The sequence below is a fragment of the Melanaphis sacchari genome, unplaced genomic scaffold, assembly GCF_002803265.2.
Source record: "Melanaphis sacchari strain LSU unplaced genomic scaffold, SCAv2.0 Contig45_pilon_pilon, whole genome shotgun sequence".
In the NCBI taxonomy this organism is placed as follows: domain Eukaryota; kingdom Metazoa; phylum Arthropoda; class Insecta; order Hemiptera; family Aphididae; genus Melanaphis; species Melanaphis sacchari.
The window spans coordinates 210349-236319 of NW_020271303.1; the positions used below are offsets into that span (position 1 = coordinate 210349).

At 29.0% G+C, this 25971-nt stretch overlaps 1 protein-coding gene across 8 annotated transcripts in view; it reads right to left on the reverse strand.

Moving 5' to 3' along the window:
* Positions 1-25971, reverse strand: part of LOC112598096 (tyrosine-protein phosphatase Lar) — a 158633-nt gene that overhangs the window by 51997 nt on the left and 80665 nt on the right. For all 8 annotated transcript variants that reach the window (XM_025344432.1, XM_025344439.1, XM_025344438.1 and 5 more), the window contains one exon: positions 14080-14277. In XM_025344432.1, the coding sequence (XP_025200217.1) occupies positions 14080-14277 (198 nt within the window). The remainder of the gene's footprint in view (positions 1-14079; positions 14278-25971) is intronic.

Consider the following 25971-nt stretch of genomic DNA (forward strand, 5'->3'; position numbering starts at 1 on the left):
ACTATTAACAAAAGAAATTATTAACATTTAGATATAAATTGTATTAACACTTATCCTATTTAAACAAATACATTCGAGTGCGTTTGACGTTTTCTAGTGCAGGAAAAATTACGGTTTTCGAACAGAGTAAATAATTTATTGCGCATACATTGTTCATCAGATGTCAGTCATCAGCACTACAAAGAACCATACCGAAATGTTTTTTTTTTTTTTTTTTTTTTAATAAAAAAAGGCTACTACGCTTAGGTTTGAATATTTAATAATAATAATAACTCTAATGTTTGTCGATTTATTTAGATTATCGTGTTTACTACCACGTTTCTATATAGAAACGAAATACAAAGGAGAGGCCATTAGGACGGCCATCCGAAATTTATAGCATCGGAACGGATTAAAACCGGACTAAAGCCGACGACGTCGTTTCGGAGGTAAACACACTTATCCTCCAAGGATTAACCATTTATTGCGTTCTAAGTCCTGGTGGGGATATGCACGTATATGTAAATATATACGCGTGCACACGTGTTTTTTTTTTTGTCCGCTACTGACCCGAGCATTGTTTGTAAATCGTTTCATCCTTATATCCCCGCTGCGCAGATATAATGATGATGATCACGGGATTATTTTTTTTTTTTTTTACCATTTTGTGCCGAGGAAACGTAAAAAAAAAAAGACCCCTGTGACTTTCATACTGTATAGTTTATTGAAAAGTTTAATAAGCTATCGGAAAAGTTTAGATATCACGTTAAAAGAAACTACGCAACGGTACTAGAGTTTCGATAGTTTTGTATTGCTGCAGCCCCGCTTTCTCTGAGGATTGAAATTGAAAAACAAACGTCTCCGAGGATATCATCATCCGAGAATATCATCACCGTATTTATATGTATATATAAATAAATATCTATATACATCATTACAAAGAGAGAAACAAACCAATGAAAGCATAAAATGTTTACTGTAGTATTACACGATACGTAAGTTTACTGTGTATGGGGTGGTGTTTCACTGCATGCTTGTCATCGTTTAATTCAAACAATCAGGTAGATATATATAATAGTTATGTATCAACGTTTTAGAACTTATAAAGTCACAGAGCGGGTGTGAATGAGGACAAACACAATTATAGGACATTAACACATTTTATACATGTATATATGTATACAAAATACAGATGAGATTCGTATATTCGTTACTACGACGTAGCAGCACAGTGTAAACAGCATTAAGACATTTTTGGTTGAGAAAAATCTGTAATTTTTTTCCCTAACACTACTTCCGTTCTGCATTTATCTGAGAATTCGTATATAATATATCGTCTCAGAGCATAGGAGTCGGAGTCAAAGGGTCAAACCTCCACTAGTATGGTGAAGTCTGAAAACGTCTTCTTAACGAGAATCATACGTGACATTTCGACACGTACTACGCGGGTTTTCGTTTCGTTTCTCTCTTTTTTTTTCTCGTATTATTTTCCCTCTGTTTTGAAACTCATAGCGGCGCACATATTTCACGTAGATACGTAGATACAGCACCCACCCCACCAGCTATAGCTCTCTCCGGTGTGAAATGCTTTTGTATTATACACTGGTTTTATATTTATTTTTTTTTTCAAGCAGAAAAGTGTACATAAAATAAAGGTCAGGCGCGTTAGAAGGTAAAAATAAGGGTTTGTTTTTTAATATCTTGATGGGAAGCGTCTTTATATTAATAAGCGGAAAATACCCATATTTTATTCATCCATTTCACCTATTACTTTATATATTATACTTCTACATGCGTATGCAAGTTCTCGGGAGTTCCACGGTCTCAAACGGGATTTTTTTTACAAATAAAAAGAAAACCATTGTTTTATAGTATTTTACTAAGCGTATGACAATTTTAAGCTTTTCTTATTACTTTTATATTAAAGAAACTTTAGACTGCATTCACTATGCTGATGTATTTTCAACTAGAAGATGTCAAAGTAATTTAAATTTTTTTATTAGTATTCAAATTAATTTTATTTATATTGATACTATATTTAAGAAAGTACCTACAAATAAGTCTTTACGATAATTTGGAAGGTTTTATGTGTAGGTTTAATTTTACAGGCAAAATAATATAAAAGAATGGCAAAATTCTAAAATGTAAATATATTTTGCTTATAATATCGTTGGAATTAAGTATAATAATTTATCTCTATGTCAATAAAATCATTTAAATCATACCTAGTTTAATGTCAGTAAAGTATAATGTAACTTAATGTAAATATAAATATGCTTTTACACGCTATAGGTTGTCATGATAATAATGAATAAACACGTAATATGTGCATTACGAGGGTAATTATCCGGAGCGGATTTGACGAAAACGGTCCACCGAAATTTATCCTTTTAAGCGTCCTTGATTTATTATGTCACGGACCCATGTTATTATTATTATTTTTTATATTGATCGGTTTGTACTACAGTTTTGACTGAGCTATGCGCATAATACATCCTTCGATAATTTCTGAAGTAGTTAATATATTCTGCAATCCAAACCAAGCTAGTATTAAGACTACTCACGAATCTTTTAAAAATAATGTTGGTTTTTTAAAATACTCAATAACTAACAAAACAATTTTTTCGATTATATTAAATTAGATTAGATTTTTCGACGTCATTTTGTACGTCATAAATGTTTCTCGCAGCTATTAGTAAACCGATGAGTTTAATATTAAATTATTTTATCGTTATTTGTTTAGCAAATGTATTTTTTGTAATATATTTGTATCATGTTAGTTGAAAAGGATTTCTCATAAAGATTTATAACCGACGAAACAGAGTTTCGTTTTGTGATGAGTCAAACTTTCGATAAATTTATAATAATTGAAAGATATATAGCGGTTTAATTTTGTTTCATGTTTAAACTTTTTTTAATATTAATATCAATACTAAAAATGCAATGTATAACTATACTCGTATATGATAAGTCATGCATTAAGTTGAAAAAAAACTTATTACCATTGTATACTATATTTATATTTTGCTATGAAAAATATATTTAAAATAAATTCGACAAATATGATAGATATTAGGTACTAAATTTATAAATAGTGAAAAAAAAACTAATTTTATTGCTTAATAAACAATAAATATAATACCTACTATATTTTAAGAAAAACAAAATTATAAATCTTATGTATTATTTTATTAAGTTTTAGCTATACATTATATCTACCACTAAACCATACATAGTTTTTTATTTAAATAACCCGATTATTTGGATTATTACAATGATTTTATGTACATTGCGTAAGATTCTACATTTCCGAGTTAACTACCCGAGCAATAGTGGTTGCACTATTACTACTTTAGGGCCAGAACACCACATAAACGAAGCGTATTAAGCACTTATTTAGCGGTTTAACGTACATCAAACATATATATTTATATTTATTGTGACTGTTCGTGTGTATTATTAGCGATTAAAAGTTTTAAAAGCAAAAAAAATTAACGTCAATTGCATAGTATACCTGTATAATATATTAAAAGATTAAACTTTGAGCTCGCGAGTGTACGATTTAATCGTTGTAACAACACAATGTCTACATTCAATGTACAAGAAATAACTTTAAATTATTTTCATGGTAACTGAACCGATGAACTATTTTCTGCTTTACACACAATCTACAGTCATATTATTTTAGATGCATAATTATAAAATAAATTAGTTACATATATATTTATTTTATAAAAAATTTAAGTCGGTTAAAATATTATGATCGTATCAAAAATTACTGAAAAATAAATACAAATATTCAGTCGGAGATACAATACTCGTATTGCCAGTTTTAAAAAACAAGAATTTTGATTTGTTTCATTCACTAGTTATACATTTCATAAGCTAAGTTTCCCTTTTATGTTTTACTAAAATGTTGTTAATATTTGTTAACTTTATTGGCTTTTTATTATAATATCATTGTTATTGTTAATGTATTATTAATAGTACACCTAAAATTATATAATAGTCTTATGTTTTATTTTACCATATCTATATAGTTAAGACTATTGTAAACTACTGAATTGTAATTGAGCCTTACAGGCATTTATATCAATAAAAAAATATCAGTATTATATTTTATTTTAAACACTATACTTTCAACAGTGGCTTAATTTTAGGAACAAATCTGACATGAAATAGCAATAGCGCTATACACAATTTTATCGAGATATGAATCGTGTCAACCACCATCGTTGTCGTTAATAGTCGTTTGTGCAAAAGTATCATACATAGTATATAAACGGTAGGAAGACGTTTGGACAGAGGTCTAAAGGCACAAAGCACCGAGATAGGAATAATGTCAAATGCTGCTGCGATTGCACATACGGCAAAGTTAAAAGCTTCTATATGACATGGTAGTGACAATATATATATTGTTTGCGACGACGTATTTATATTTTATACGATAAGTACACATATACGCGTGCTGTGTGTGTGCGTGACAAACAGTGCGAATAATATATGTAATATAATGTACACGTATATAATATGTATTTTGATTTACAGCGAGGTTCGGGTATACCTAGTTGATAACACCTCTTATTCAAGCGCACATTTCATCTCCGACTTCGTCTAACCCCACTCGAAAATTCTCTTTTCCTTTTCTACTCACAATCGCATCCTCACCCGACCACTCCCGCCCGAGGAACTATCCCGTTATATTACATCGATAACAAACAAAGCACACGACTTTGAATACTTGTTGTTTAGCGATCCGCAGGCTGTTTACATTCGGTCCGATAACTTTTGGTTTCACGCGTCTCCTCCTACAGCAGAATATATAATAAAAAAAACTCGCAGCCTTCGCTATTATAATATATATACAGTATACACCATCTATTCATCTATATAATATGTTTCTCTGTTATGCCACGCTGTTGCGGTGACAAATATCTGTTTTATTAAGAAATTGCATTGCGCTAGACCAACGAAACGAAAAACTAGAAGAAAAATCCGTGTCTGATAAGCTCATCGGCGACGCGTCATAGTGGTGAGACGCGGGTGGGCTTCCTATATACAGCGTAATGGATTTGGACATGTGTATGTATATATACATTATATTCTGTACCAGCCAACACACATGCTCGCGAGCGTAACGGCGGCGGTTCGCCCGTGTTTTTCGCTTCCGGACGTTGACAAATCATTGCGTGTCGGAGCGTGTAAACGTATATGGCGTAATGTCGTTCTTTTTTTGTTCTCCGGGCCTGGAGAATGCGCGACAACAATATAATGGAATGAACGGCGACTGTATATATATCTATGGCCGTCTCTTCTCTCTCTAATATCTTTCGTAAAATGTGCTCGAATATAATATATATATATAAAAGCACTATCGGCGGAAAGAAGAGAAACATATACTTTTAGGATCCCCCAGGGAACGGTGAGAAACTACGACGAGTATATAATATATATGTGAGTGTGTGCGCGTGTGTGTCACCTGGTACCCAAAGAGAAGAGAAAAGAGGAAAAAAACAAAGAAGCTTTCTCTCCTTGGCAAAGCTGTAAACGTTTTTCGACCGCGGTAATTCACTGACGTTTGTCCTATACACACACACACACACACACAGATATATATGTATACATATATACACACCCTCCGCCGGTCGTCTGGCACATGTGCGCGCACGCGGAGAACACTCCGACGAAGAAGCCGATATTAATAAACTCGCGTACATGATATACGACCGCCTTTGCAACGGCATACCCCTTACCAACGATCTGGCAAGTCCGGAGCAAAAATCCTAGGGGCTTAAACCAACGGCTGCAGCGACGGGTAAAACAGCAGACAGGCCGCTGTACTATATATATATGTGTGTGTGTGTGTGTGTGTATAAGAATATAAGAAAGGGGTGCCGCCGTTGTTATATCCAAAACGGGTGAGCCACATGCGTTTTTAATATTGAATTTATGTGTGCCGGAATTTCGTTGTTGCCGTTTAGAGTTATCATCAAAATACGTTTAAAGGATCGTTAAAAGTCGAGTTTGGGGTATCTCTTACGCTCTTTTTCTATATATACATATATTCACAATACACACACACACACACACACATATATATATCATAACCGTGACCGAGACGTTTTAATTATCACCACAGAACAACCGCAGTATGACAAAATCCTATTCAATCATGAAAACCACTGTTTTAAACGATTTATATATCATATTGTGTATATTATATTTATTTCTGCAGAGATACGATTATATTACATGAGTTTGTTGAATAGCTGGTTTGTGAGGTACAGTGTTTAATAATTAGAAATTAAGATAATAAAAATACCGTTTATATAACCTACAATAACGCCGTAATATTCCATACATTATAATATATATCCTCGTTATCAACGGAGGAGGAGTTATATTATATACTTTTACTGTTATACCTATAGACGGATAGTAAAGTTTTGTTGAACAAAACGGAATCCCGTTTTTTTTAATATTAATAATATTCTTTTATGGTTTATGAATATGTGCCCATACTCAAACACACTCGTACACACGCCCACTTACTGTGTGATTGTTAAGTACTGTACAGTATAAATAGAAACAAAAGTTTCAGAAAAAGAATGTTTGTTGTATGACTTTTGTTATTTCACAAATATGAACACAATTCGATATTGTGTTCTTGTTGTTTCTTTTTTACCGTACAGTGCACTAAAGAAACAAGAAATGTGTTTATATGTATATAAATATGTGTAAGTGTGTGTGTGTGTGTGTGTCTTTTTTTCGAGTTCAAAATTTCTTGTTGTGTTTGTAAATGTCATGATGGAAGAAAATACAATTCATAATAAAAACAAAAGGATTCGCAAATTGAAAATTTTCATACTCTTCAAAGATTAATAGGTTTCTATAAAACGATTAGTCAGGATCGATTTAAAGTTATATGAATCTATCTGTAAATACGGACATGTAGTATCAAACTCAAACATAATAAACCGCTTGACAATAAATTAAATATACAATAATATCGTGAAACTAAAAAAAAAAAAATCCAACCCGTTCTCCAAGGACTGGACGGGAATGGAAATCTGTTTGAATCACGCGGTCTGTACAATAACAGTAGCACATTGTAGTCTTCGCTGTGTTAAACAATAAATATCCTTGGCGGCGGAAACGGAAAGAATTTAACTATTTTAATTCGTTAGACGACGACGGAAAACGAATTTTCTTCGAAATATAAATGGGTTGTTGGTAGGTGACGGTTGAGTGGAGAGAAGATACTCGAGCAATGTGATATATGACTACTGCGAACATTACGTGTCTCGGATTCGGCTCGTATAATATATAAAAAACAGATTATGCAAAATCGTGATCTGGCAGCATATAATAGGCCACTATACCATGCAGCAGGTGACTATACGGATACCGGAAGTATCCTACGAGTTTTTAACTGTATTTTAGGCTCGTTTATAATAATAGTAAATACAGTAAACAAATGCGATTTTAATGGCGAGTGCATGAAATAAAGAATAAACACTACCTTACCGCCAAGTGCACCCGTTGTATAGGTCCTTTGACGTGTCGTCCTCTATCCCCGGCCGTATGTGTATCACACAGACAGTGGAGTACTGGGTAGCACTATGGTGTAAGGGTGGCTAAAGAATACGAATACTACGTTACGCTGTTCTACCGCTACTCCCATCATGCGTCGCTTTTGTGTGCGCGTATCCATCGCCTCCGCCCAAAAATGTCCTCTCTCACCCCCTCATGTACCATTAAAAGACAGCGGGGTACAATGCAGTAAGAGAGAGCGTGCGTCACACGATTTCGTATTAAAGGGTATTAAATTATTAACAAGGCCTTTAGCTCCGTGTGACGAGCCGTTTGTTTTCGCTCGAGCCGGGGCGGCCAGATTTAATTACGTTAAAACCGTCTAAACCGTACCCTGCACCACTCCACCTATTTAAACCGAACCACGAGCCAGGGAAAGGTGTCGTTTATTAAAATTTCCGCCGTATTTCATTGGGCTTAAAACGATACACCGCAGCGGCACGCCTTGGCTGGCTGCTGCTGCTTCTGCTGTTACCGTTATACTGCAACAGCACCATTGCCGTCGACGATGGCGACGTCCGCTTTTAACGACGGTACAGCGTAGCGTATACAGTCATTAAATTTATATGCATATATACGCATAATTTATATGTATATTACACACATATTAACTCGAAAAACGACCCATTCCAATTATATATCCGTAGCGGTTGTTCACATTGCACAAATAGTTATAATTGAGATATATATATACTGACAACATTTGTTACAATCATTTTTCTCGAATACGATTGCAGAAAAAATCACAATGTCGGCCATCAAAAGAATTTATTTTGTTGGTTTTTTCAAAATAATAGGTACCTAAGTTAATGCTTAATGATTGGACAACATTTTGAAAAGCTATTAATTCCCTTTAAGCTTTTGTAATGCTAACAAAATATAAATTCGTTGTTTAGATTTTTTATTGGTCACAAATTTGTATTTAATTGCCGAATTTAAAATATTTAATATTTGTTTATTATTTGTCTGACAATCGATAATGCTACATATCTAAACCATTATTTTAGTAAAAAGACTTCCTAAACTTCTTAAAATCATATTGTTATCACAGCCGATAAGTTTTTTAAACACTAAGCTTTTAAGTGCAACAGTTAAATTAGATGTAGGCGAAGAAAAAATATACTTTCTGACGACTGACGACAAGTATTTTTTAATATTCTTATAAAAATATTATTTGACAGAATTTGACAAAATAAAATGCCTAATACGTATTGTTGTATAACATAGATACATGTGTGGATTTCTTTTATATTTTTCTTATTTAAATGTATACGATGAACAATGTTAAGGTGTTTATGAATTAGATATAGCATAATAAAATCAACACAATATTTGTCTTTTGATATAGAGAAAACTATACGTTTATTGTTTTTGTTTACTCACTGTTATGCCGTTTAATTTAATGCCGTTAATAAGGTTCAGTAGCTCCTATCCCACCGCCACCACCATGACACAATAATAGCAGGGTAATTAATAACGTTCGTATATACACCTTTACTGCTACTATATCCCCAATGCCAAATGAAAGAGAACTCCATTGTTATAAGAGAAAAGTCACCGGTTGCCTGAATCTAAATTGAGCAATATTTTATCATTATTCAGGTCAAAAGCTACAAGACATGTCGGTATATCCAAATACTCATTATATTGACAATACTTTTTTAATTTATTAATACTCAGTAGTTATTTTTTTTTTTTTAAGTATTAAAAAGTATGAGGCTAATTAAATAATAGTAAAAAAAATATAATAATATGACAATAATAATAATGCTTCAAGAGTATCTGAACTCTGGTTTATAAAAGGTTAATAATATTATTCACATTAAATTATTAAAAAATTGTGTACTTACTAGATAATTTCATAAAACTATAAGTTAATATTATAAAAACATGTAAAGCTTTAATTAAATTAAAAATACTAGTTCTAATTAAAAACTAGCTTTTTTTTTTCTTACGTGACTTGCGTAATGATGATCACAAATGTAAAAAAAAAAAATACAAAACATGCAATGTAAAAATGTTTAAAAAAAAACTTAAAATTCAAATAAGGTTTTGATCGTTTTAAAATACTATGTTACTATAGCGTAGTTTTCATGTATAAAAATGTGTTCTTAATAAAAACAAGGTTTTCTTCGTTTAGTTTATGTATTTATGATAACTATTAGAACAGTAATATGAATTATAGTAGGCTATGATTATATATAGTGATTATTATTAGTTACACTTATAAGTATATTTTGATGATTAACAGAATTTTAATTTTGAACTTAAATCTCAATTAGTAAATATAATTTACATGTTAATGTGTTTCAATTTAATTTATTAATGATTAAAACATTTTTGTTTTTATAATTGCTAGTTAACGATAAACTTAAAAAATAATAACTATATTTTTAATGAGCGATATAAAATAAATATCCATTTATAATAAGCCCAACTGATTATTGATAATAAGATTTTAAATAATTATTTATTTTTTCATAAAAATCGTAAAATATATAATCGTAATCATTTGTATTATTTTAAGTATATTATAGTCATAAGCACTTATATTGTTATAATATAACTAAAGATTATATTACAAACGAGTTAAACTTTAAAATAATGTATTAAACATTTACTTAGTATAAATACATGTAAATATATAATATACACAATTGTACTAAAGGATATTAATTAAAAATAATTATATTATTAATACTTTGATATTTGTAAAATGCGTATAGTTTAAAAGTCTAAATTTATATCCATCATTTTTATTTATCAATGTTAATATTTTTTTTAGAAAAAACGTGAGTTTGTATAACTTTTCTTTCTCATAATATTATGTTTACCCAACCGAAAGTTACATGTTAACGTCTCTTTGCATATTTGCGGAATATATATTTTACTATGCGCGTTAAAATGTCAAAGTTTTGGCCGTTAAACCCTACATCGACGATTTTTTTTTCACCTTTAACGGCTACGCGTCATACTTAAAAAGTTCTTTCCTCTAAGTCCCTCAAAAGACTCTCAAAGTTGATTTTTTTCTGATGCAACACGTCTGAACACGTGCATTTTACATCTCGAGTCATTCCAATAGATTATTATTATCCATTTCTGTTGCCAATTCCTTTACCCCATTTTCATTTTTTTTTTTTTTTTTTTTTTTTTTTTGCTAGTAAAAAAAATAGCTGCTTTGCACGCAACCTTGAATAGAATCATTAACACAAAGGTCTCTCTACCTTGACGCTTTTTTATTATAAACTTTTCTAAGTCGAGACTTCCCCTACAACAAACGGTTGCGTGCCTGTAATTTCGTACATGGGGCACATTTCGTACACGTTTTAATGCAATTTCGTCTTCGATACTACTGTTAAATAAAACACCAGTGACGGTCAATAAGTGTTAGTATTTTTTCTCAATCAGAGGTAAAAAGAAAAAAAGAAAAATTGTTTACAGCCTGTCTCCGGAGTTGATTTGCATATCGCATTATAACTGTTTGTTTAGTGAAAATCCGCGAACCAGCGGTAGTCTGTTATTTTTACTGCTATTATGCGATGGCCGTTAAACAGTTTAAAGGATTAAAAAAAAAAAAATACGACAACTGTGAACCTTTTGTGTTGAAAATCCTGCACGGTAGGATGTACTAGATCCACATAATGTACGGTGTAAATTAATCACCTGAATATTCAAACAACTAGATCACGAGAATTTTTAGGAATCATAAAAAAAATGTTTAAAAAAACAGTGCCATAATGTAAATATATGAATAAATATAAAAAAATATTTTTACCTTAAAATATTATACTATTATATAATTTAAAATAATTATGTAAATAATTTTCATATTTAAGCAAAATTATTTTATTTTTAAAACCTGATACATAAAAGATGAGATATTATTTTTTAACAAATAAAAATATTTTAATTTTTAATTAAGTTTTCAAACTATAGATTAAATAAAATAACATTCTAAAAGTTGCATGTTTATTTCGTTGATAACTATGAAGTCAAGAAGATGATGATGATAATAATAATAATAATACCAAAGTTACAATTTTTTACAATATAAGAAGTTTATTAGGTTACGGATAATATTCTTTTATGAAATATAAATATATATATAATTATTTTTCAGATAAAATTCATTTTTTCATAAAACTGAAGAAGTTTCTTATTATTTTTATAATATTATTAAAACCTGTATAGTTTTTTAGAAATAAAGTTACGTGTAATATATTATAATAAATGAAAAATAAAAATATTTGTTTACTTAAGTGATTGTGTAGCTTGAAAACTATGGACATACATAATATAATCGCAATTCATTACATCCTCACTTAACTTTTATTACTTTTAGTGTATATTTCAAAATATACCTAGATGCATCCTTAATGAATACTTATAGCTATATAGATAATATTAAGTAACTATATTAATACTGTACCATATTTTTATTTTTTTTTAAATACAATGGTAAAATATTTTTAGGATTTTATTATCCTTAGTACGGCAAATCAAAAGCCTTAATTCCTAAACTCTTTGATATAACTATGTCTTTTTACAGTAAAATAAATGTATTGATATAAGACTGCCTTGAAAAAAATACCAACTGTGTTGATTCTATACATACAATATTAAGTTGCACTTAACATACAACTCATTGCCACTTTCGTCGCTTGCAATTCTTTCTATTCGACAATAGTTATCACTCATCGATTTCGTTAACCTAACTCGCTGTTTAGCTGTCTCACGAATAGCTGTTATGGCATTTGGAAATTTTAATACAATATTCCCATTCGACAAACTAAGTTACGGCACTGCTAACTTGTACTTATTTAAGCCACCTAGGCGAACTTTATCAAATAATCTTTTTATGCTATAAATCGATGTATTTTGCTTATATATTATGAATAACTGCAATAGTTATTTAAGATTGTTTGAAGATTTTAGTTAAAAATATTCAATTAGCAATTAAACGGATAATGAATACAAAACAATACAGTAGAGATGCATAAATTAAATTATATCTGAACATATTGCTATAATAAGAACTATAACAATATTTATTAGTGTTCACGAAATTAACAACTTTGAACGGTTTACTTACGAAAAGTCTTAAGAAACTAAATGAAGTTTGTTAGTGTTTCAACTCCTCAATAAGGTTTCAACTTTCTCATGATTTAATGCTCGAAATAATTGAGTTACATGGTCTGTGAATTTCAGCGAAACAAGTAACTGTGTAACTGATATTAATCGTAAAGTTCATATAAAATATTTAATTTTAGTAGATAATGCATCAATTTTCCAAATGAATAGTATATATAAGAATAATCATACATAGTAGAACACATAACTTAATTTGTAGTATTTTTCTATGAAAAATTTAAAGAAAATAAGGGGGCAGATAAGTCTTAAGGATTAAAAATTGAATGGTTTATGAATTATAAATAAAATAATTACTTTTCGATAACAAGCTAAATTGTCTGAATTTGTTTTTTAAGTCAATAATATTATGATTCTTATTAACATTATATTTAGCGAGTGTTCTATGTTTAAATTCTAAATTAATAACATAAGCTTATCTATCTACCGTAGCTATCTTAAGTTTATACCAAAGAAAAATTATTAATTTATTTCTTGTTATTATTAGTATTGTTACTTAATATAAGTATGTCAGGTTTTCAAAATTTTTAGTATAGAAAAAATATTATACATTTATACATTTTAACAAAATGGTTCAATGTAATTTTACAGATTATTTTACGCATAACGTCTATTGGAAGCCAAAGTACACTTAAATGTAACGATTTGGTTTTATTGAAAATTAATTAAACTATAGTATTTACTGCAAACAGAGAAAATATACAGAATTCATTTCATAAAAAACATGCGAGATTTTATTAATAAAACTGGATGAATTTTTAAAAATACCCAGTTTTGAATAAAATACTGTAACTATTTGGATTCGACATTAATAAAACTCTTATATTATAGTTGTGTTTATCCATTATAATTAAATATATACTTACTATGTACTTGGTAGATATACAGAATAAGAATTTCCATAAAATGTTTATAATTTATCGATTTTAATTTTATTAATTTTATTTATCAAAATATATAGATGTTTTACTTGGATATAAATAATAATTATTCAAATGCGTAAATATGTCTTATAGTTAATTAAATTATATGTATATAAATAATATAAAACGGGAAATTTTTTATAAAGCTTGTTTATACTATTAACATGATGCAAATATAAACAAAGTATCTAGGTACTTATAGCTATAGGTATATTTCTTAAGAAAAATTAGAAAGTACTATACAAGTCTGAAGGTTTGAAAAGCCATAATGTTACACCTTTTGGTTTGACCAATAAAACTTATATCCCGGAGAAACTTTACGATCGACGGGGTCGTTTGCTTAAGTCAAAGGTCCCAGGGGAGGATGTTTTGAACGCAAAAAAACATCCTCGTTTGCAGTAAACCGACTTTATATTATAATAAACAAGATACATACCTGGAAATCCTTTTTCAAGAATCGAGTATCTCGGGTTTGTGTCTAAGTCCAGACGCATACTATCTCGAAGCCAATAGATGGTCGGTTGTGGATTACCAGTGGCGGTGCATTGCAACACGGCGTTATGGCCCACTTCAATAGATTTGTGAGTGCCCGGGCCTTCGGTGATCACTGGAAAACCGACGGGTAAATCTTTTTCTGAAAAGCAGAAAAAATACAGGATAAATAAAAATTAAGACGAGTTAACACTTTTTATCGTTTAGTTCCGCTATCACAGGCGGTGCGGAAACATGCGGCAACAAGTAGCCGTATACACACACACATAAAATATTAAGTCGGAAAACACAACGTATATGCCTACGGCGACGTGGTAAAGATTCTCGCTGTATCAACCTTGCAGTCGTTGAACGTGTATCACTGAAACAAATATTTGCTTAACAATGTCGACGCCCTAGACGAGCGGAAATATATACAGAGAAGTGTAAGTTTCATAAACTCATTCCACAGACAAAGTGTATATAGTAGGCGGTGAGTGTATGTGCTCCATGAACTTGGCTCGACAGTGTCATACTTAATTATGAGGGACTATGGCTGTTAATTACCGTGGAAAAGACATGTCAAACATGCATGTGCGTGCGTGCGGTTAGCATACGTATAATGCACAATAATGTACATGTACTAAAATATATATGCTATACGCCTACGCTGGACCCAATAGTACCGAAAATCGGTGAACAGAAATGTATCAAAACTTTTATCTACTAATTTCCTATGTGCAAGTTCGGGCACACACACACACACATGTATATATATATATACATGTATAATATAAGTAACTCGCATAAGTACAAAGGCCGGCCGCTGAGATCATCGTTTACTCCAATAGTTCGTTGTGCAATATTATAATTGTCATTGAAATACAGAATGTATCCACAACAGTTATCAGTTATTAACAACAGCTATGAGACGATTATTGTTCATTGATAATACGTGTTAAAATTTTCAACAATACAAACGTGAATAAAATATAAAAAACATTTAAATCTTAAAGTTATTTTATGAAATTTTTATTTAGTCGTAATTCGTAAATAAACTAGGCATAATATAAATGAAAACCCATAAATCATTATAGTAAAATGTTATACTATATAACAAAACAGTAAAATATTATTTCAAGTTTTTCGCAAACATTTTTTTCCTAATCTAACCTAAATTAACTTCTTAGAGAGATAATAATGTATGAATTTCTTTCAAACACTCTAAGAAGAATTATGTGATGTTAAAATTACAAGATTTGTTCTAATATTAAATGTTTAATTTATTTGTCTTGTCAAACAAAGTTCTTTGTATATTCTCTACATAGACATAACGTAAACAAACATTTAATCTCGCGATACATGTAGTGATGTATAAAACTGAATAGGTACGTTATATTTATGGCGTAATGTAAATTACAGAGCAGTAAGAAAAATAAATATACCTCACTATATATGGGTGCACTGAGTAGCTATTCAAAATTCAAAGAGCAAATGTTTTTATCTATATCTCCAGCAAACTGTTGCGACTAATTGTATTTTATTTTTATTTTTTATTCTTCTTTATCTATCTATCTATATATATATATATATATACATTTCAAGAATTACTATGAAACTTCAACTGTGGTTACTGTGTGTATATACCTTCTACTTTCTCTTGGGCTAATAAATTTAATTAAGACAACGCCAAAGCACCCTGGGGACATGTCTGTTTATCAGCTGGACCAACCCTACTTGTTAATTACGGTTTATTATATTTTCATTATTATTGTTGCTAATCCTGAAACCCATGGGAACCATTGGTAAAGATAGGAACGAAAAAATAAGAAAAACTTCAACTGTCAAGAACGTTTAAATTAATTTGCCCGAACAAACAATAATATTGACATTTGTAATTAATAAATAAAAGTATTTTTTAAATTAAATATTTTCATTATTCGACTCCCTGAATTTTTAATTTTTAATACAAAGTTATAAACTATTATACTTTTATATTGTTCATTTATTTTTATTACCTTTTGAGTTTATGACGAATTAAAATTTTCGTATACAACTTTTTGACGGTAAATATTATTATATAGCAATTAAATTAAATCATAAGGTGTATACAACACGGTAAGAACGTTATAAAAACATAATAATCGTGACACGAGGCAATTTTAAAAAGTAATAAAAATATTAATTTATCAATGCGTTTCAATGATATTGATTTTTAAATTTATATTTTCATAAAATACGCGAAAAAGTCAATAATATAATATAAATAAATATATATATATATAGGAATAACCACGAACAAATTTATATAAATTGAAAATTGCTCTTCATAAATTGAATCAAATAGAATATATTACACAAAGTAAACTAATGTTAAATACAACAATCGAACTTATTTTACATATACATTGCACTATATTATATTAAATAATATAAATAATTTTTTTTAGAAATTTAAAATGAAAAGTAAGGAAATAATTACTTAATATATTAATATAATTCTAATACTTCAATGTCATATAAATTGAGTACATACTTAAGGAATATATAAATGTATAACGATACAATTATATAACAAACGTAGGTACATATTTTTTACTATTTTTTTTTTTTTTTTTTTTTTTTTTTTTATATAAACAATGTGTTTCAATAAGGCTTTGATAATAAATTGTTATATACGAGTTAAAATTCAAGATACGAATTTATTATTTAATTTGATCGCTGTAAAATATATTAAACGAAAAAAACCGATAATTTATTAAAACAAAATATTTAATTCATCTAAAAATGTATTAAACTTAAATACCTATTAAATTATTGTAGCAATGAAAATCAACTTAATGACTTTATATAGTTATTCAGGTATGATTAATATTCAGAATGATAAAAAACATACGTTTATCATAAATTAATTTTTTTTTAAATAGTAGTATTAAGATGAGATGCATTATAATTTTAAAAATTTGACGGCCCTTTTTGTTTTTTTTTTACATTAAAAAACGTTACAACATCTCTTATAAGAAATAAGAAGCCAAATCGATTGGGCTCAGGTGGTTCATCTCAAAATCGGTCAAAGACGACGCTGTGGGCGTACTAACAAATAATTATTTATATATAAGACCAGCTTGGCTTGTCCGCTCTTTTAATAACGATCCAGGTTGTGGCTAATATAAAAAAGTCATCTCTCTTGGCGTCTGACAGCAGATGTGCAAAGGTCTTGGGGTATTGCGCTTTGTTCCCCAACGCGTACCTCTTTTATTCTCAGGCCGCATAACGTTATTAAATCCTCATGCCCCTTGTTCTGGATCAGTAAGAAGAGGAGTTTACCCACCTCGTGTTGTTATCCTATTCTTTGGTGACGATTTTATATTTTAATAAACGAGAATCCTTTGCTATATTCATAGAACATTCCTTCAACTTATTTGAGAAAACCCGCGTGGAAATGCACAGCAAAACGAACAAAAATTGTTTTATATTTTTGAATTTTTCAATACAAAATACGTAAATAATGGTATAATAGAACAAAACCCATTATTTAAGATTATAAAATATTAAATAATTGATTACACAAGATGATGTATATTTATAGGTTCTAAATTCTATTATAAGAAATTAGCAACAAAAATCCCATTTAAAATATACAAATACAAAAATGTCAGAATATTAAGTTTAATAAATAACTATAACATATCTATATAATAAAACCGAATATAAAAATACCTAGACAAATATGCAAATACATAATAATGTATAATAAGTATTTAAAATGTATAAGCATCTAAGTATAAAATATGTTTAGTATAGGTTTGGTAAAAATTATTTTATTTTATTTTTTTTTAAAGCAATTGTTGGTTTAAGATAATTTATATATGCGTTCGTTAGATGTGCTAATTTATAGAAGCATTATCTAATATATCATGCATAAGGGGAATACATTTTCAAGATAAGCTATATAGTCTACAAAGACCCTTATTGAATTACTCCGAAGTGCTCTATAACAGTTCTTCTGTTTGTAAACAGCCACGAATGATGTATTTTAATAAGATCTCATCACAACCATTACTTTCAAAAAAAGTTTGTTTGTATAAAATATTATCTTTAAGTGGCGATACGGTACCAGAAATGTTTTTCGCATATATGAACAACATTCAATTAATTAAGTCATGTACAAAATAATTATTAAAATGCACACACACGTTTAACTCAATTAAACTTTCCGAGAGAATCGTGTAAGTGTATCTTAATAATGATTTTAAAGTATATAACACTATTTTACGAAAATAAATTAAGATATATATAATTACATTATTAGCTATATCGTACATTGTTTTATGAGTATTGTTTCATAAATATCAATGTAGAAAAAAACATATTTTTTCTAAAATCGAGCTTGCCTCAACATTTTTGTCTCAAGTTTATAAAATGACATTTAAGATGAAAGCTTTTTAAGGAATTTCTAAAAACTAACATTATCATTAGAATGTATTAACAGTTAAAAAAGCAGCTGTTGTAGATTTATGTTTCAATTTAGTACACACCTATAATTTATACTTAAAAAAATTAATTATTTTCAATAATGGTTAAAATAATTTAGAATATATTTATACATTTTGTCTTAGTTTTAATATGAAAAATTGTTTTATTATTATTCATTATCCGCTTTGAAGAAAAATACATAGTACATCAATACATTTTCGATTAAACAGTATAAAATAAAAACTATATTGAATGAAACGTATTTTATGTTTAAATATTTCATATACATATGCACTGCATGTGTGTTCATAGGTTATGTTTATTATAAACTATGTAATACCATTCTTATAAGAAACCTTTATGATAAATAATGAATATAGTCTCTGCTGACTAGAGTCGGTATAGACATTTTTAAGCATTAGGTATCGTTGTAACGGTGATGGATTACACGATATGTGTTGTTCTTTATTTCCACCTGACGCTTCGGTTTTATTTCGGGTCGAATGGCGTAGCATTAGACAAACATCGGAATAGTTGTGAGAGAGCGGACGGACATACGCGTCTAATGCGTTTATCCAGGGCTCGTGTAATAGACTTGTCACCTTCCCTCCCGCTCCTATAGTGTTCTGGGTGCTTTATTTGTCCCATCCCTTGTTATATTCGCGAGCCTGTATCTAAATGGAACTTGTCACACAGTCGGGCGGAGAAAAAATGGTAGAGATAGAAAATCCTAACCTTTTTTTTTTCTTTTCTTTCCTTCTCATATTCATCCCCTCCCCTAAACAATACACACAAACACTAACATATCCTTTGATTACTGTCTGTCTACGTTAATAACACCATAATAAGTCATTCCAAGAAGACTCTGGCAAAAGATAAATTCAAGCTGTCCATGTGGATTTACCTATCATAAATAACATTTGCACATACACAATGAGAAATACACAAGACGGATATTTAACGGAATCTCTACATCCCATAACGAAACATATTATTCATCAGTAGGTGTATTCTTCTATCGCAATGTTTTTCGTAACGCGATTTCTAAATAGTCACCTTTGTACCAACTACGATTAATTGAAGAATTTACATTTTCAGCTATCTCAACATAAATTATAAAAGAACGTTTATACCTGTAAATAGATTGAATGCTTTATAAGTAATCATAATAATGTATTGTGCATTTAACGGATAAATATACCGCGATCAACAGTTGTACGAAGTAAATTTACCAACATAAACTGATCAATATTGCACTGTAGTTGTGCTACAATTAATCATATATACCACACATAAAAAAAAAAGATAAACTTGTCATACAATTTACAATTAACAATCAAATACATTCAAAGTAAACAAAAAAAGTATATGTAAGTTTGATGTGGATATAGGATATTTTCAAAAAGTGAATCATTTATGACAATAACTAATTTGGAAAAAGGTACTACTTGTAAATAATTGTAAAATAATTTTTACATAGAATGTTTTCATTAAAGCAATAATAATAATAATAATAAACTACCTTCCTGGAACAACATATAATAAATTCACAAAATTTCTGTAAACTTGGACAGGGCCTTTTTTGTTTTAATAACGGGCCAACAATATTAATAATATCTTATTTTTATGGACTCAGATCGGTATCTAGCCGGCACCGTGTGAAATATGTAGCGTAATAACAGTACCTCAGAATGTATTCGCAGCACACGATTTAATGGTTTTTGGGTAAACGTTCGACGCACGACGAGGGGGAGGCGGAATGGCACTTAAAAAAAATATATTAATAATAATTCCGCGCAAACCTTATTTTTCCAGAGCACGTAAAAATAATACACGTATATTATACGAACCGAATTTAATAGGTTTCCCTGTATATGCGATGGCCGTCAGTGAGTGAGTGAATGTGTGTGTATGTGTATATCCATTTATTATTATTGCTGTTTTATTATTATATATATATATATATATATATATATATTAGCCAATAGGGGACGGACGAAAAATAAAGACGATAAGCATCAGGAATTTATTGGTCTAATAAAAAAATATATATATTTTATATATAATATAAATATATTTATTTTTGGTGGTAAAATTGACGCGAAAAACATTTATCTAACCGAATAAATAGACGTATTTCTCACCTTCCTCATGTATACATCTGCGTGATAGTAGACGAATATAATATTAAATAGAGTTTCCTTTATGTTGTTTAGCAGGTGCCGGCGGCAGAGTCCCGTTAATGGAAAAAGCGGCTTAACTTTTTGCCTACACCCCACTACAATAATAATAAACATGCCACATGGTGTCCTTCCCTTCCCTCCGCTTTGTTTAAACCCTTCCCCATGACACGGTTCGAACACCCTCTCTTCCTTCATCACACTATCTCTTTGCGGTGCTTAAAATGCCAGAGGCGAGGTCGAGCCGTGAATTGTAAGCATCTGTATGTGTTTTCAGGCATAGCGTAATAATTATTGAAATTTGACAAGGCAGCTTTCAAAAATCCCAAGTGACAGTAAATCTACAATATAGCCTGACATAAATTAACTAAGTTTTAATTTAAAATTAATTAATTTTAATTAAAACATTTCTCCCACAAAATAAGTCGATAAAAATAATCATTATGCTAACATCACTCGTAAGTGTATTAGTTGTATTACAAGAAATTACAATTTATAAGTGACTATATACAATATTTTTCCTTTATTAACCAACTCGTATGTCAAGACAAGTATTATTAATGTTTATGACAATAACATATCACCACCATATTTACCAGTTATAAGAGTTTATTTCAGTATCAACTTGTGATGTGGAAAAAAGAATATCGAATAGTTTTCAACTTTTTTCCAGTAGTTATTGTATTAAATATCTAATTTCAAGTAAAAACAATTCGAGAGAATGAACTAAATAGTTTAAAGAGATTCGAAATTTGTTATTATATACTGTAATTACAAATCATAAAACTTTTATTGCACAATATTAACGTTGAATTTTAATTATACAAGGTAGTTATCCAAACTTATCATAGTATAATATTAATATTAAGATTATTTTTCGTGATGCATAATAATCAATTATTATTAAAAAAAAAAAAAAAGTCATGTTTAAATGTGTAATATACATTATATCTGTTAATTAATCATTTAAGTACGACACTTTTTAATCAATTCGTTTATCATGAATTAAAAAAAGTATTGTTATATACATACACAACTTGTGTTATATAATAATGGTATTCGTGATTTTAAATATAAAAAATAAATAAATAAAGTAATAAATTTTATTTTAAATATTAGTTAATTGCGCTATTTACGCTATTTTTTGTCTTATTTTTTTTTTTTTTTTTTTTTTTTTATTTATGTTAAAATCATAGTTAAAGATTTCGTTAATAGTAAATACGCTTATGAGAGTGAAAAAAAAATAAAGCAATATTAAATATTAGAGTTGCATAAATCTTACATTTTTTTTTAAAGTTGATGAATGTTTTATTTATAGTTTGCTATTAAAAATAAATAATAAGTTTATCATAGAATTTATCTATAGGTGGATCAATTATACCTATATAAGATTAAGTGTTGCTTTAATTCATGAGTTACGACTTAAAGATTATAAAATTTCGATAACTTTGACGGAGATAACGTAAGAGAATAAAAATATTTATCAAAAATTTAAATCTGAATAAGTAACAAAGTAAACGTGTTTAATGTATATATGTATAGGTATAGAAAATTATAATTTAACATCGATGTACAGAAGAACTTGACAAATAAAAATAATTATTTTTGGTGTCTTTTATAGCGCTGATGATGCACTTGATGTAAAATGTCATTAAATAGTGAGAAAGAGAGAGTGGAATGAGAAAAAATACGTACAAATTAGAAGACATTTTCCAGACCCTTAGAAAAAAATGGTTTGTAGCATCGGCGTCTTCTGAATACACAAAGTTTTCCTTAACTTCTGTACATCGACTATAGTCGCAAAGTTCGAAACAAAAGGTTTTGTCGTTAATGTTTCACGGTAGCAAGGTGGTTGAATGGAGCCTGTGCATCATTTCTAAAAGATTTTAGTAACAGTTTTTGGAACAATATTGAGGACGGTATCCCTATATAAGTATGAGAACATTTTACTTTAGACATTTAAAAGTTTTTCAGTCAATACTTTAATAAAACAATTAGAATTTTAGCTCTGTTTACGAGTTAATTCAATATTTTTTTTTTATATACATTTTAGATTTTTCCTGTATTTAAAACTATATTAAGAAGATACAATAATTGAATTTATTTGTGTTCAGTTACTTGTAAATAATTATTTTCTGTTCTGAATTTTAAACAAATATAGTATTAAGTATAAACCTTCAAGTAAACACAAAAAAAAAAAATTATGATTGTCCGTATAACTTAATATTACATCAAATTGTTGAGATTAAAACAATTCTGTCATTGGAAAAACAAACACGATTTGACAATTTACAACTGTTACATATCAAGTACTATGTTAACAAATATGTTTTATTCTGTTCCTAATAGACAATGCTAATAAATCTAGTTGGGAACGAGTGGCAGTTAATGCGAAAAAAATCTCTGACAGCAATTTGTTCACCCTAACATTGATTAATATTTTGGGATAGCTGCTAACGTTAACGTCATTATCCTCTTCCCTTGGCGGTAGAAAAAAAATATAAAATAAAACAATTTAAAAATAATATATATATAGTCCATCAGTTAATGAATAAAAACGCGGTCAAAATTGCTGTAACGATTAAAGTCATGATTTATTAGTAAACAAAAAAAAAAAAAAAAAAATTAAACAGATAATATTTACAAAATGTTAGGATTTATGTCTTGTCACCTGAAATCGGTTATGTAAAAATATTAAAAACAACTCACGATGTTGATAATAGTATAAATGATCCCAGTTTAACCAGTTAGTTCTCATAATTTATTATTATTTAGTAAAATACATATTTTTATATGTGTGTGTTTAATACATTATTATACTCGTATATTCTATGTATAACAATAGCTAAAAATAATAGAAAAATGAATAATTTACAAATATTGTATAATAAATATAATCAGTTTTAACTATCATTATTAACATAATTAAATACTTTTATATTTTAATGTACTAATTAAACGTATTATAAATAAATTAAAATATCAGATCACGAATTCACGTTGAATTCATTAATCCACAATTTACTTAAATAATAAAAACAAATTGCATTACATGCAAGTAAACTCTAATATATTTTCCAAATTCAGTATAAATATATATTTTTATAAAGTCTAATCCATTATATGTACCAAACTTGTCCCGAAACCTAGCAACTGAAAATTTAAACGTTAAACTAGTAAGACATTATAAAATAAACTTTTTAAATTACTTACAAAGAAATAAATAAACAAGTTTTTTTTTAAAGAGTCTCGTAGAGTTTCTCGATCGAAATATTTATTTTTGACTAATAATACAATTTTATTAAGTAGAAGTTATATTTTTCAATACCAACCTAAGAAATTAGATAATCAGTTTAATGTTTTTAATTTAAGCTGTAAAATATATAGTAAAAGTAACATTAATATTTTATTTATTTAAATATAATTTGATATACATACACACCATACTAATATATATATAATATATAAAATATTAAATCTTATAACTGTAATAAAATCATATGCAAGTAAAACCAGAAGCTAACAACTAAAAGATACTTAAATTATTAATATTATATTAAACGATTAGAATAATGTAATATTTGATTATAATCACATTATACAATAAAAATTGTCTTGAAAAATAAATAGTCGTGCAAGTCTTATAGTTATTTTGAAAATTATGCAAATTAATTTTAATTTCAGTTAGGTATGTATATTATAAGTAATTAAATTAAGATATAGTTAGTATACTAATATAGAACAATTTAGCAAAATATGCAGTTCCTTGATATTAAATCAACCAAAAGGTCGTTCGGCGTTTTCAGATGATTTTTTGGAATAAAAATAAAGAGATACAATAAAGAAACACTCGCGCGCACATATAACAATAACCCCGGAATAGATTGAACAGATCTCAGTTTCAGCTTCGAAAATTTCACTCTACTCCAACTGTCCGATAGTTCTATTAGTACATTTCGTTTATTTTTTTCTAGTAAAAATTTTTATACAATAGTGCACGTTTTATGAGAACGAATTCTCGATTCGACTTTTACGTACCTACATGTAACACTAGAAAAAATACAAATAAGTAGAAAACAAACAACACGAGTACTACCGATTGATACTTGCCTTTTCTATCCTTTTTTATACATTCTATATTATATAGTATCACACCAGGGAACCATACGGTTCAAGCTTAGATACATGCATATATATATATATATATATAACACTAGTGAATATTTGGTAGTACATATGAAAAATTGTAGGTACTATAAAAAACAAACATCCATATTATATATATTTACACATGGAAACTTTACTACAGGTAGGTAGAATTACCAATACATTTTTATTCACTTCAGAGCAGGTATGAAAAACAAAATGAAAAAAAAAGAATAAGGGACGAATAAATGTCTGACGACAGCAATAAAACAAATGATTTGAAATATTCGTAGCACGCTCAAACGTTTCCTTCAGTTAAAAATGACAGAATTATACTTCAAACTCGTGTAAACTGATTCACAAGGGATGGAAAAAAAATGAATAATCAGTCTTGTGACAGGTTGCCTCGTTCTTTCAAACATTATTATATAAACGTTTCAGTCGGAGGAAAAGCAAATGCAAAGGGAACGCAGAAAACGAGAAAAAATCGTAGGGCGATTAAGAGTTTTATCTTTGGTGCAGCAAAGGTCGCAACGATGATAAATCTCAAGACGTAGCGAACGGCACCTTTTGTCCTAACGGTAATCCTCCTGCCGTCACCGACATAGAGACGGCCGGTAGTGTAGTGGGATAACACCCCCAGAGGCGCTTTCTCTCCCAACACGACGGCAAAGGGGCACTGTTGTAAATATTAATAAAGCTGGACCCCTCTTCCTTCATCTCTTATGAAACACTACGGAGTAGGTGTTAAATCCCGAGTTCGAGACACGCCCTTTAATGCCGCGGAGAATATATACCCCGGCAAGAAGAACAACACGCCCGGCCAACAACAACAAAACGTTAATAGCTTTCTTGTGGTTGCAGTGCTAGAGACCCTTCTCTCCTTTCCATCTATTGGACTCATGATTATGATGATGATAATAATGATAAAGATGATGGGAAAAAAAGAACTGGGTAAAGAATAGACCACCTTAAACAATAATATGAATCACATAAACAACAGATCAGGTATTATATATATATATATATATATATATATATATATATATATATAT